This window comes from Anomalospiza imberbis, chromosome 3 (assembly GCF_031753505.1).
Source record: "Anomalospiza imberbis isolate Cuckoo-Finch-1a 21T00152 chromosome 3, ASM3175350v1, whole genome shotgun sequence".
Classification (NCBI taxonomy): domain Eukaryota; kingdom Metazoa; phylum Chordata; class Aves; order Passeriformes; family Viduidae; genus Anomalospiza; species Anomalospiza imberbis.
In genome coordinates this window covers 81854821-81870129 of record NC_089683.1, presented here as the reverse complement: position 1 = coordinate 81870129, position 15309 = coordinate 81854821, and the positions used below count along the sequence as shown (strand labels likewise).

General features: G+C 39.3%; 1 protein-coding gene across 1 annotated transcript in view; it reads right to left on the bottom strand.

The window, feature by feature from the left end:
- ADSS2 (adenylosuccinate synthase 2) overlaps nucleotides 1-15031 on the bottom strand; it is a 38178-nt gene extending 23147 nt beyond the window's left edge. The window contains exons 1-2 of the mRNA XM_068185373.1: nucleotides 14870-15031; nucleotides 170-272 (exon numbers count right to left, since the gene is read on the bottom strand). Coding sequence (XP_068041474.1) covers nucleotides 170-272; nucleotides 14870-15031 — 265 coding nt within the window. The remainder of the gene's footprint in view (nucleotides 1-169; nucleotides 273-14869) is intronic.
- Between the last annotated feature and the right edge of the window lie 278 nt (nucleotides 15032-15309).

Genomic DNA, 15309 nt, shown 5'->3' with positions numbered 1-15309 from the left:
CACAAATGAGTAAGGGCAGTATTAGGAAGACAGTAAACAACCTAGGCCTATGAAAAATTGAAGAAAAAGAATCCTGATCCTCTATGTCCTCAGATACATTTTGTTATTTTAATGTGTCACAAGTCTGTAACTACAGTAACTGTCTGGTTTTTAGAGATGTCCCACTTACCAATGAACGCAGTGACTTTTGGGTTAATGATTCCACTTGGCAGAAGATGAAAGTCATACTCCACGGCATCCACAACAACTGTATGCCCTGCATTATTGCCTCCCTGAGTGAGGGGGGGAGGGAGAAAAAAAAGTGTTAACAGTTTTTGCCACTAAAGACAAATGAACACACAGTATAGAAATCAAGTAAATTGATACCACAGTATTCACTTCTGTTACTGAGAAAAGACCATTCAGAGATTTCCCAGGAAATCAGCCAAACTTGTCCTGTCAAACTGACAGACAGTTTGACTTGTCCTGTCAAACTGGACAATTTCAACATCAGTATTATTTGCCATATAGACTTCAGACAGTGTTTTGGTTCCTCAAAAGTACAAAACTGTGGAATGTAACTAAAATATTTTTTAAATTATCAGATATAAATATTCTAGAACATTCAAACATTTCAAAAAGCCATCATCAATTTTATTAGTTTTCTGTTACAGTTATGGAAAGTAAAGTATTAGGAGTGGAATTGCAACTGTAGCGAAGTAAAAAAAAAAAAAAAAAAAAAAAAAAAAGCAAATTCCCACTTAAACTGGGAGTATAAAACCATACAGTTATTAGGATAGGTAAGTGTCATTGTCTGGCAACATGCAGGCTTGTTGTTTTGAATTTTGGGTTCAAAATTCTGAGTGTTTTTCTATTAATAGTAACCAGCGAAACTACCTAGTTCATTCTATACATTCTTCCTAATAAAAGAAGTTAGGTAACAGTATAAGTCATTTATGTTAAATACATGTTATGTTAAACAAGCTTTTAAGGGTGAATCTAAAGACAACTAAAACAACTGCATTTTCCTAAGTTACCAGAAACCATTTACATCAAACTAACACTTCAAACATTTCTAGTGCTTTTCATTACAACAAAGAAAACATTAAGAGATTCATTTAACTCTGAAATCCACCTAAAATACTAAAAGCAGCTTGTGACCAAGTTTTAAATATGGTCAAGAAAGGCTTATGAAACTAAAAAGATTACAAAACAGTTACCAAATATCCCCAGTTCTTGTTTGCTGTACTTCTGAAAATAAGCTTATACTCTCTTGTGACCCAGTCATTTGTGCAAGACAAGGTTACATACAAAATGGTTCTGTTATAACCACACGAACATCCTTCACAGGCACCTCGCACCAGAAGTTAAACAAACTGCTTCACAGAAAGAAAACCTTAAAGAAACACTTTTAAGCTGAGCCACCTTTCAGCACAAGACAAAATGAAGAAAGATGTTAAATGAAAAGAAACTATAAGAGTTATTAATCCATGGAATTACAAATCTGAAATATTTCAGAATATTGTATCACAAATGGACTTTTCTAAGCAATGTACTCAACAGCTACTTACTACTTCTATAACATTTACATGAGCATGAATCCAATACATAAAGCTGTATCTGACAATACAAATAAAGAATAATTGTAGACATCAAACATTTGTGCCAGTACATAGACACACATGCCACAGGTACAAGTTTAATCTCATTGAAGTCAGCAATGAAAATTTTGTAATTTCAGCATTATTTAATTGAGGACTTGCGACCACTTCACCTCCTCTGAAAAGAAAGAAAACTTACCAACCTTCACCCAACAAAGGAAATGCATGAGTTTAATAAAAGTTCAATTTTTTAAAACCATACTGCAGAATTTTTCCATGCAGTGAACACTACTTTGAAGTAGCTGTAAAGATTTTTGGATGCAGATTTTCACTCAAAGTGATCTGACTCAACCAGACAATGATAATTTTTCAATTGATAACAAATGAGACATATTGAACGAAGACATAAAGCAGGCTTTTCAAATTCACTGTTTTAAGAAAATAATGAATGCTCAGGAATAAACTTCCCATTCCTGTTTGCATTCTTTCTATTCAACCTCAAGGAAGGTCATTTAGCAGTCTACCACTCCACAATTGTGTGTTTGATTTAAAAGGACATTAGCTAGGTACATTAGTAGATAGATCACTTGCAATTATTTTTGAAATGTAATGCTGATACTCCTGAGCTACTACAAGTTACTCCAAAAGTAGACAATATTTTAAAGAACTATTAAGTTATATAAATGCATTATATAAAATGCACTAGGTATTTTTTGTAATAAAAGACATTAGTTTTCTACTCAATGTTTGAGAAGCTAAGCAAAACCTTGCTTGGCAAAGAAGCACAGTTATGCATTAAAGTATCATTTATAGTCAACAACTTGTACTGAAAGTGGTAGTTACCTTCTTCCATGTCAGATTCCTTCAAATTATTCCTTTCTATTAGATTCACTGCTAGTATCAGCCTAGACTTTAATATGAGCACTGAAGTGCTTTAAATGAAAATTCAATAGATAGGTCTAAGTACAGCACTGAAGTACTGAGGTATTAGTAATTTACAAATGGGAAGACAAGTCCAAAGTCTCCCACAGCAGCATAAACAAAGCAGGCTAACCCATAAATAACACTAACATTAGTGAATGACTATTCATTTGAAATTCTCTACTAGCTGCACAAGTTAATTTCATGTTTTGCTTCTCAATTTATTAAAAAAAAATATAAAGGTTTTTTTGTGTCATGAATGTCAAAAAAAGAGAAAGAAAAACTGGCTACTCTAGAAATTGGATCATGATCAACAATAAAATCTTAGTGCCCTAAAGTTTGCCAAGTTACTAGTGCCATTCAGACATGGCAACTTAAAGTTCAGCAGTCACGTGTGCTTGAACAAGGTGTACACCATGCAGCCTCTGCTAGTCACAAGAACCTAACTGCTGACTTCAGGCGGTGTCAAGATTTCATCTTTGCACTGCTGAGTGATGCCAAGGGTGTCGGTTCCATGCTCACTGAAAAATACCCCATGGCTAAGAGAATAAAAATGGCATTTTACCTTTTAAACCTTGACTGTTTATGCAACAGAGCTCATGCTTCACCGAGAAGCAAACTAGTGTTATTTATTCTAAATGTTTACTGTGAGCAGCTCTAAGGTATTTTGGCTAGAGACTAAAGTAGAAAACATCTGACAAATCACCATCTTAAGCCATATGAATACCTCAATGTTTCCAAAAGAGTATTTTCAGATTAGACTCAAATTTGAAACTCAGAAATTATTGATTGCAACATTATAATGCCCACAATATGAAACGATTCAATCCTGAAAGTGTTATGGATGGAAGTTGTCTGGTAGAACGTTACGTCAGTCCCCACACTGCTCTTGATGTCATTCTGTCAAAATGTGTCATTGTGAAAAGTATTTTTAATTTCAAACCTTATTTTAAGAGAGCATTAAAGTAACAGCATGTCATGAATTAGATTTTCAAAATTCTTCTGCTGGTTTACAGGTAAGCTCTACCCTAACTGCAGAAATGCAAGCATGTGGTTACACAGTGTGAGTTGTAATATTTTAAAATAATGATTTACACTGTACACTTTACAGTGAACTTGAAGCGAAGTGTACACATGTTGTGTGCTCAGACATTGCTCAACATGGGTTTGGTAAACAATTCTAATTACAGAAATCTGAACTCGGCGTTCTAGTGGTGGTGAGGTGAAGGGGAGGGCTGGTTTTAGGTTATGGGGTTTGAATTTGTTTTGGGTTGTTTTTTCCCTTCTCCAGATATTGATGTTAATGCAAGAAACTATTGCCTCTGAGCATAATTTAAATTTTAAACTGATGAAGTCACTCTTGGCTTCTGTGCTTTCCATCTGGATTTCTCACTCATCCCTCATCCAACTAAACCAAATGGGACCAGCTAGGTCATTCAAACTAACACTCCTTTGATTCACATGTTTAAACATTATTAATGGAGAACTAACTGTGGAAACTATTTTCACTATTAGATAAACAAAGATTATGCACAAATGATATTCAGTACCTTACATAAAGCTTTTGCCAGAGGGAAATTAAGATATACAAGTCATTGCAGTCAAAATATACAGTCATTGAGGCTGGCAATACTCCCTAGCTAACTAAATAAAAAATCAGTTTACCACATCTCAGTAACCTTCTAAATACCCAAAAACAGGACTTCTCTCCCACATATGTAAAAACAAATACCTATGTGCCAACGCAGGCAGTGGACAAATGTGCAGCAAGACCAAAGGATGCTCTTGCTCTGTCTGGAATACACTACACACATGCAGCAGTGGCTACCTTCGCCTTTCCCCCTGCACAAGATTTCCTTTGGCTGAGCCAACAAGTATGCCATGGCCAAGATACCCTGAGGGCAAGATAACTCTGGATTCAGCTACAAACAGACCGACTGCACAAAAGGACTGACAGGGCTGAAAGATGACTTCTTATATATAAGAGATGTAAGACCCCAGCAGCACTCTGAACAAAGAACAACTTCACTGGGATGCTTTCTTCCCATTCTGCAGAACAGCAGCAGAGGAAGCCTTTTTCATCACAGAAAAATGAGTATATAGGAATAGAACAAAAAAAAGAACACAAACCCGATTCTAAAATTCGCTGGCAACAAAACAGCAACCCAAAACAAAGAGCAGTAAGAACCAGCAACAACCAGTAACACCATGCTCCTGGTCAAAGGACTCACACAGGACTACACCTAAAGTCCCAGGCATACTTCACTTAAATACAGTGCCATTTATTTGCTCATCTCTCAGGACACTAGCATTGCAGTCTAAGCATACTTTAAGGTTTCTAAAATTGGATTTTCAGAAGTCAGCAACCTTCTTAGCACTAAAATAAGTTAAAAGCATTTGGTTTGCCTTCCTTCCTTCCATTATTTTTTCTCCTTGTATCTTTCAATACAGTGCTTGGAACAGTTCTCTCTTCGCTCCCAAACAATTTTCAGCGACTAAAGAATCAGTGCTTTCAGCAGCCCACAGCTTTATCAAATTATAATGTAAAATCGAGCTCAAAAGGGTGCCAGTTGGATTGGAATGAAAACATTTCCTTCCATTTATTGGGAGACAGAGCATGAAAATCATCATGAGTAACAAGCATGAACCTTTGCTGTGTGTCCCAATATGACATGAGCTGCTGAAGTAAGTCCAGAGGAGAGCCACGAATATGATGAGGGCTGGAGCACCTCTTCTGCGAAAACAGGTTGAGAGAGTTGGAATTGTTCAGCCTGGAGAAGGCTCTGGTGCAACCTTACTGCAGCCTTCCAGTACCCAAGGACCTACAAAAGACCTGGAGAGGGGCTTTTTACAAGTGCATGTAGTGACAGGACAAGGGGGAATGGCTTCTAACTGAAAGAGAGTAGGCTGAGATTAGATATTAGGAAGAAATTCTTTACTGTGGAGGTGGTGAGACACTGCAACAGGTTGTCCAGAAGTGGTGGATGCCCCATCTCTCCCATAAAGTGCCTAAAGCCAGGCTAGATGGAGTTCTAAGCAACTCAGTATAGTGAAAGGTGCTCCCACCCATAGCAGTAGGGGACTGGAACCAAACAATATTCAAAGTACCTTCCAACTCAAACCATTCCACAATTCTGTGATTTCAGTACAAGGATTTAGTCTAAGGACTTAGTTTGATGTTCTGATGGATGAACAATTTAAAATCATATTAAGAGATAGTAGCTTTTTTTCTCCTTGCATAATCTTGACACTACTAAATTACAGTGATATTCTGAAGTATTTCAAGTGGAATAGGGAAAGTAAGATCAGGTGGATGATCACTACATAATCTGTAATATTTAAACAAAACCTGTGTAGGATAACTGAACATATAAACTCTTAAAAGGCATTATTCCAGTTTTACTAGTGCAGTATGCTTAAATCACTTCCTTGAAAAAGCATACGATCCCTGACCGCTAGTTAGTAATCTTGAAATATCCAAATTATGCAATTGTAGAAGAGCTAAATTTACAGGAGACAGAAACGTGCCCACTAATATCCAAATTATCACACTACTACTGTTAAGATTGACAGTAATCCTTGTAACAAAACCTCACACCTACCCACTTTATATAAACATAATCCATAAAACATTCCCTACAAAACACTATTTTTAAAATATTTTACACTGGTATGCTGCTCAGAGATATTTTCTTAAAGTAAACAAAAACACTAAGTTTTTTTTTTTTCCCTTCAGCTTGTTAAAGATTAAGGAGCCCAAAAATCCTTCTTGGTGTAAGCACCACACCCAAGAATCTGCATATTCAATTCAGATAGGTTGGTCAGTAGTACACACAAAACAAGATACCATTCTAAAACATACCTATCCTGGCAAACATGAACAGAATCAGTGACATGCACACAGAGGGGTCATAAGATAGCAAAGGCAGCTGCAAGCATTGCTCATCTGGGAACTGTTCGATAAATATTCTTTGAAAACACCCTTTTTACCAGAGCGTTGAGCACCTCAAAATACTAATTTGAAAGGGGAAAAAGTCATTATCTGCTAGCTGTCATTTTACTAGAAAAAAGCTTGAAACATCAATAAATCAAACAAGTGACTTCTGTTAGCCAAAAGCCACTATCACTATCAAAGCACCGGAAAGCAACACTTAGCACAAACACTACACTTGCACACCTGACACAAACACAAGTTACACAACGCTGTGCCCTCATCCAGACAGCATCACTGGAAAAACCACTGAGTTTAATTAATAGTATCAAAGAGGACACACTTTAAACATACTGATCGAACAGTGTTTATTAGTAGGACATCTATGGTAATTTTAAGGTTTATCAGTTCAGCACTTTCCCTGGCTATGCAAAATTAATTACTGTCTTTTGCTTTCCGTAGCTTTTAAATACCGTAACTGCCAACATTCTGGGTAAAGAATGGAACAGAACTAGTAAAAATATTAATGCAAGCACCTGACTGCAATTTCACAATTTTTCTCCTTATAGCTCTGAAGACTGAAAAAATTTTTAGAAGTGTCATACAAAGTGTCATTACAGAGTCATTCATACTTTGGACCCACATTGGTAAACTCCTAAGGATGTAGGAGCAACTTTAAGGATAAGTCTTCTCACTTTGAACCTTCCCAAAGCTCTTTGGATTGCTACATTCTGTCCATGCACAATAGCTTCCTAATCACATATACAGCATGGAGAAGAAGCATTGATAATAATATTTAATAGCAATTTTTCTTCCGGAATTGCATTGCTGTACTAGTGAAAAGCCCCTAAGGAACATTCATATATGAAGCTGATTCACTGGACAAATAAGAGCCAACCTTTTTACTGATAATTTAATAAAGTTAATTTGACAAAACAGTAATGACCTATGCTGGTCTTCAGAAAGTTGAACTGATTACAATTATCAACATTTCTGCAATATGACATCAACTCCCAGGATTAAAGAGAGATGCTCTTTTTAAACCAAAATATTATTTTCTTACTGAATTAAAATAATAAAAGGAAGTTTATCAGCTAAGACTTCAAGTTTACAGTGCGTAACCAGCCATTACCAAAACTCAGCTTATGGAACTGGATGTTACAAGTTCCAGTATATTTTATGTGGAATGCCTGTTAATTAAGGAGCTCATGTGAAGCTGAGTGAAGCCAACAATCCAGAAAACATGGAACTTCACTTCCCCAGAAAGACTGAAAATTATACAAAGCCCTACTCAAATGCTTATAGAGATATCCTGAACCAGAACACTTTTCCTCTGGTGAGTTTGATCAGAGAAGTTCCTTGCTCCTCAGTTTGCAGCCAATCTCACTGGTTTGCCAGAAATGCATGCAAAGGACGTCACTGCTTATCTTTCCAGTTTAAGGGATAAGAATTTGCAGTTCTTCCATCTTCCTGGCACATGGGACTCTTTCAGGAAAAATATACACACTTAGTATATCCATCATGCAACTGAAAGACAGTCCCTTTCAGTTTTAAATTCATTCTAGCTTAAAACTTAGGGGTTTTCCCTTTTTCTTTTTTTTGGCAAAAGTACCAACAATCTAATAGGAAACGTGACTGGACCAATTTAGATATTCAGCAAAACCAAAAAGGAAAGCAGAATTCTTGTTCATAAACTGAAAGCAAAAAATATGACTCCTCATTATGAGGGGAAAAAACCCAGCAAAACATTCCTTGTTCTGGAAAGCATTTGTGTAGAGCACAAAGGTGTGCCATGTGTGTTACCCAAATATTACATGTGTACATATGGAAATAGAAGATGCTAGTAAGAAATCACTGCAGGAACACAAACATAATGCATGTAAAATTAAGACAGAGGAACAACAGCATATCTTTCTCCATTTTGGATGTTGAAAATAGGTATTTTATTTCCAGAGCACATCTTTTTTAGTCAAGAGCAGACTAGATGTTAGCAGAAACACCAGAACAGTTAAATCCCTTCTGAACACATCAAGACAGTTCAAACCCCCTTGCCTACAGCAGTCCTACCATAGCTGTTAAGACTGCTCTGCATTACTACAACTTTACTTAGCGGTGGAGGTGCTTAAGGAAAAAAAGATTTGAGGAAAGCAGATTGAAATTGCAATTAACAGCATATCATGAAATGGCTCTCTAAACTGGTACTAAATACAAGAGTATTCAGAGCAGTTTTGCAATACTGACATGTGCATTTAAGAGAACCATCTACCCAAAAAGTCTATGATGACAATCACTGCCTTTTCTTATGACATGATCATGCCAAGTTGTCTATCTCAAAAATATGATGCCTCAGGGAAGAGCAAAGAAGTCTTTCAAGTTATTTCCTCTAGAATAAAAATTAGTTGTCTACTTTAAAGAGATGTTATCTCATGCAATGTTAAGGAAGAAGCCATATACTCCTTTCAACTCTCTCAATCAGATGTGTGTGTGCATAATTTTTTCTACAGTTTACTTTTATTGCTACCACATTCCAGCATTCATTTTTAGCTCAGGGCAACCACTGTTGTTTCTGAGCTAGCTATCCAAGTGACTGCCAAGTTGGGTAAGAAGCAAGTCAATGTTGCTTTGGCATCATATGCTTGTAAACATTTTCATTTAACTCTTAGATGAAAAGTCAAAAATACACCAAGAAAGATGGATACTACCATTACTTACAAGAAACATATGAGGGGCTGCTTCTTTGCCACAACCAGATACTGGGAATGCTGAGCACACCTTTAAAAAATTCATCAGTCTAATGAGGTGACATATCTGAACCCCATGGTGTGTCCCAAGTAGGCACAGCTTTGCAATTACTATGCTATTCACTCCTCGTTTCATGACATATTGTCAAAAATGTATTTTGAACCTAAGACTGCAAACCATCTCCCTTTAAAAAATGTATAAACAATAAAAAAACCCCATAAGGTTTTGATATGAATTCATTTTCTCATATTCTCATATATTTTGTGATTAATTTCTCTCTCTCCCCCCTTTACATCCCCACAGCATAAACAGCTAACAAACTCTAGTGTATAACCTACTACTGGATTTCAGTATAAACAGCAGCCAGCAGTTAGCATTTTCTTCGTTTACAAATCCATTCATGTTTACAAGATCTAAACCTAGTTCAAGGAGCCATCATGTTACACACTTTATAAAGGTTTCTTAAACTTTGGCTAGACTCCAGAAACTTCTGAATGTGTAGTACAAGCATTGTTGCATCAAGATTGTGGTTTGAGGCAGAATGTAACAAAATAAGAACACTGTGTTTTACACATTCACCTGTTTTCTCCTAACAAATAAAACATTAACTTTACTGAAGTCTATTAATCTTAAGAAACTCCATCCATTTCTCTATACTGACAGAATTAGCTCTGAGGACTACTACGGAAAGGAGCTATTCAGAAAGACTCTTTAGAGATGGTTCTGACTTCATTTTACCTGACCTGAAAAACTTTATTCTGCTGCAATACCTATATATGCTAGGTAGGAAACAGGAGTCATTACTGAAGTCCAGAATAAAGACCAATCTGTCCCTAAGAAATAAAAGAGATCAAGTGAGGCAGGCAGATAAGGAACAAGAAAAACATTCAAAGCACAGATATGTCTAGCACTGCATTGCTTCAATGCACAAAATCCCACCAATGTCTGCTGCAGTCACAACAATATTCAAGAAAGGACACGAAAAACAAAAAGTGACTTTGGGAACACTTAAAGAAAACATGTTCCAAATGCTTGAAGTAGTACAGTAGAAATTTTAAAAATGCATTTGAAATCTTAATGAGATGCTACAGAGTATTGCATCTCAGTCAACGAACACATACATTAAGCTTCTGTAGTACCAGGTAACAGTAAGATGGAAAGAGCATTAAGAAATCAGTAGATCAAGGTATAATTTGCTCTTCAGTGCTTTTAAGGCCTTCTTTGTTAATAGTGTAAACTTTATGAGCTGGAAAATCACATTTAAACTGTTCTTCTGTTTAAAATAACATAGACATTGTGTGATTGTTTACAGTAATAAGAGATCACCTGCCCATGATGCTTTAAAGTAGGTCTGCAAGCATAGGACTCACTGATAGGATAGGCCAAAGACATCATTTTAGTGACTCTTTCCTCACACCAGAGCACACCATTGGCATGGTGCCAACCACTACAAGGTCCAGCAGTGCACCCAGCACTTAAAGAAAGCTCTAGTTAGGCATCACTTACTGAACGCCTGAGCAGCTAAAATATAAGCTATAACTAACAGCTATAGCTATTGATTCTGGTATTCCTAATTCTGCATGGCTTGCATAGGCTCTAGACTTAAATATTTTTCAAATAAGAATATTCAGAAAAAACAGTGGGCTTGGCAAATGGAAGATTTTTTTTCATTCCCTTTTTTTTTTTAAGTAGCCATAAAGACTAGCGAAGGAATCAGGCAGCATTGGTGTGAGGACTTCAGTCAGCAGCTGATCGATGGTAATCATTATCAATCGGTTGTCAGCTGACTGATGGTGACTGCTTAACCCAAGGATCTGCACAGATCTGCACACTGAAAACTTCTCTAGATGTTGCACTACAGTTGCCACATTATCAAGTGATTAGCAGTGGCATTGCTGTACACACCGCTGTTGGGCAGAAGAGGAAAAGGGACTATGAAGACTCCACACACTGCAATGAGTATGCATTAGCGGTTCAGGAGTAGAATTCCACAGCAGGCAGATCACACTGAGACCAGATGAGAAGATCTGGTAAGAAGCTGCAATTCTGCTTCGAAGTAGCAACAATGTGTAAGACAGAACTAAAGAAGCAGCAAAATGGGATTCTTTACCATGGGGAATATGTCATAAAAAATGAAGTGAAAGCTTAGAAATCTTACTTCTGTGAATGATGTTCTCTGACTAAATCAACTACCTCCAATAGTAAGAAAAGGGAGTGACCAAAAATTTGCTGATGAAATGAGTGAAAGAGAATGCAATCAGTACAGATATTACTTTTTTTGCTGCATGGTAAACACTGGTAGATTGGGTGGAGGGGTGCTGTTAATATAAGAGATACACAGCATCTTTTAGTACCGTGTTTGTTTCAAAAAAAATATTATCTAAAATAACATGCTTGCATTAATTTCCCATTTCCATCACTCCCACTAACAAATGAAACTCTGGTAATTCATTCCCTAACTTGGCTGCACTCTGTAATGGTAGGAAGTCTTTAATCAGAACAAGAAGCATTGTCCTTTAACTTTCCATTTTCTGTGGAATTTACGAAACACAATGTAACTTTAAAAACTGCCAGGTTTGCTGGCATCAAGGCTAACTGCTTACTAAGAGAAAATTATATCAATCAAATCATACAAAATCAAAGATCTTCTGGCAATTATTCCTGAATCTCAAACCAATTCTTGCTCTATTTTACTGTCTGAACTATGATTTATGTGATAGCATGTAGACAAACTTTGTTCTTTAATACACTTAACACAAGATACAGGTTTAAGTGCAAAGTCTCACCAATGTATTCGTTTTACCAATAGTATCATTTTACCAGAAACCCCCAAGAGGTAAATCAAGAACAATTCTGATTTTACAGTGGAAGAACAACTACATACTTTACCTGCCATATAGATACATTTGTATTAATTGTATCTGAACCCTGTGCAGTATCTTCACAAAACTACCATAGTTGCCAGTGCAGTTTCAACTACATACATGCAGCCCCTGGACATATTTTAATTTAGCTTAGGTTCTTGTAACAGTTGTTTTTGAAACCATGATAAATTAAATTCTGTTAAATTGTGAAGCTGTCTTCTGAAAAGAAAATACCATTCTCTTCCTCTGAGCACAAGACTGCTTTTCACGACCTCTAAACCTAAGATAAAATACTCTAAAGGGTGCTATTTAGAAGTAGAGTCATAATGCAACTTATTTCCTGACACACTCATTCAGCTAATTGCACCCGAGTAAGCACCTGGTTCCAAATACCACAGTTGGCTGATCAAATTAGAGTCATCAGCACAGTACTACTTAGGAGACAAGAAGGCATGGCCACAGATTTCAGAGTACAACTTCTCACAATGCCTCTACAGGCATCATAAAACTAAGTGATAAGTCACGTCTCGCTTCTGGGATGGGACCATGTTCATGCTCTGCATCTGCCCAGAACAAAGGACAGTGAGAAGAACCCTAGAGAGTTTCACTGCAAGTACAACACAAGCTTCCAAGACATCTCAGACCTGCTACATCAACTTTCCTAGGCCTCCAACACTTGTACTAATAAATTTTCCACAAGAGCACTCTGGAAACATTTGACGTCATCCACAGGCATTCCAGCAACTCTGTGGCATGATGAACAGAAAGAACCATCCTGGAATAAGTAAGAGCATACAGTGAAATAAGAATCAGAAGCTCCAATTACAGAAAGCTGATATTAGCAAGCATCAGACCAAGTGTGTGACTGTCTTTCTTTCTGGACTTGTATCACTACAAAAAGCACAAGGGTCACACTGATCTATCAGCACTAACAAAAAGTTCACAAATATGCTTGTACACCTAGCAAGAATATTCAATAATATTTTTTTTTTATTTTATCAGTGCCACTGAAGAAGAATATTCCTATTTTTTCCTCTCATTCTGAGAAATCATTCTTTGTGCTTACCCTGTTCTGGACCTCTCTTCTCACCAAGGTCCTTTGAACCAATGAAATCCAGTTTTATTTACTAGAACAGCAGAAATTAAATCCAACAAGTAATAGCTTCCTGCCACTCTGATGAGTTAAATCAACTTACAAAAGTGTTCAACTGCCAGAGCTAGTGCATGGGTGGAGACTCGGGGAGCACAGCCATTTACAGGAAGGGAAGAAAGGAGGAAGAAAAACTTCCTTCATCAGGAGCAACAAGCTGTTAAAAATGGCAGAAGTTCATGGCTTGGGATATGGCCATGAAATTCTAGCTTGAGATAACATCAGAATTTTTCCCTTTTCTTCATCCTTTACCCAGCTGATTCAAAACAAGTAATAAGCACATTAAAACATATGCACACACAAATTCACTGTTTGACTCTCTTGTCTCTCCAAAACTTACTATTAAACATACACATTCACCTAGGTGCCCTTCAAGTTTCAAGAACACAGTCGTAAAAGAAGAACTGAGTCACTCTGCTCTATGACCCACAAAGCCAGGCAGTCATACCACAGCACCACATCAGATTTTATTATTAAAAAAAAACAGAGAGGTGGAAAAAATAATTCATTTGTGAAAACAGCTATTTAAGAATATTATTGTTTACCTCAAAATTTAATTCTCTGAAGTTCACGATATTGACCTGTCAGCTTTGCAACTGACTTGTTTTTGAAAACACCAGTTTATGTGCAATTCTTATTGGAAAATAACCGTTCAGCGTTTGCACTCTTTGGGGAATGGTACGCACTTCCAAAATATGTTTATTTAAGAGCAAATTTAATTTGTTTGCATTCAAGAAAAGCACACAGATAGCAACACTTACATGAGGCCTGCACATACTACAGGCATTTTATGCTGCTGTATGTCTCAACTTGAAGAAAAAAAAAGCGGTGCATAGCTTCAGCTCACTGTATTGTGCTCTAGAGAATTACTATACTAGAGATGCTAAGAAAAACATCTCCTCAGATCTGTGTTGTTTTAACGCAGGCATTAAGTGTATTTTGCTTGCAGGCTAGACTCGGTTTTTTTTTGTTGTTGTTTTTGTTTGTTTGTTTTTTGCTTTTTGGCTAGAATAAGGCCTCCGTAGAGAGGAAAAAAATATAAATACATAAACAGGTAAATGTGGGATCCCACTGACACAACAACGATCTTGGAACAAGCGCGGGCGAATCGTTTACCAGCTAGTTTCAGCTGAAGACGACCGAGTTGTGGCAGACTACACGAATCCCCCACGTGCATCCTACAACTCGCGGTCGGCTTCCCGCCGTTCCCGGCGCTGAGGCCCGGGAGGGCTCCAGCCGCCACCGCCGGGCCGGGATCCCGGCACCGCGGCGATGCCGCCGGAGCCGCCGAGCGCGGCCCCTTCCCGGCGCCCCCCGGACACAAAGAGTGGGAGGCCTGATGGAGAGAGAGGACGCGACCCCAGGCGCATTCCTCCTGCCGGGGGCCACTCTGGGCGGTGAGGAGGGCGCCTTCCTCTTCCTCCTCTTCTCCCGGCGCCGGGACAAAGGAGGCGCGGGAGAGCTGCGGAGCCCGGCACGGGGCTCTCACCAGGGAAGGCTCCGCTGCCCCGCAGCCCCAGCCGCCCCCGGCCTTGCGCCTCCCCGGGCGCTCGGGTAGAACCGGGGCGGTTAGAAGCGCCCGGCGGGGCCGGTGGCGGGGCCGCCCGCCTCAAGGTGACACTGGCGGCCTCCCCCGCGCCCCGGCCGCCTCCCTCCTCCTCCTCCTCCTCCTCCTCCTCACCTGGCACCTGCAGACGATGTCGGCATCCTGCGCCAGCAGATCCACCACCTTGCCCTTACCCTCGTCGCCCCACTGGGCACCCAGCACGACGGTGACCCTGTTGCCGGGGCGGCGGGCGGCGCACTCGCCGTTGGGGATGCCGGGGCCGCCGTGCTCCGCCATGGCTCGCGCTGCCCGCTCCGGCGCCGCTCCAGGCACATGCGGCAGCGCGCGGCAGCCGCTCCGTTCCCCCCGCCTCCGCCTCCTCCTTCCCCTCCCCGCCAGGCGGGCGGGCGGTGCCGCCGCTGTCGCGTCCAGGTGCCGCCGCCTATCGGCCTGACCTGCCCCACCAGTCCCCGCCAGCCCGACCCCTGCCCTCAGCCGGAGCTCGCCGCTCGTTCGCGTGGAAAACCGGAGCGGCCACCGCCGCTTCCAGCCGCTCTTTTCCCTGCCTCTTCCCA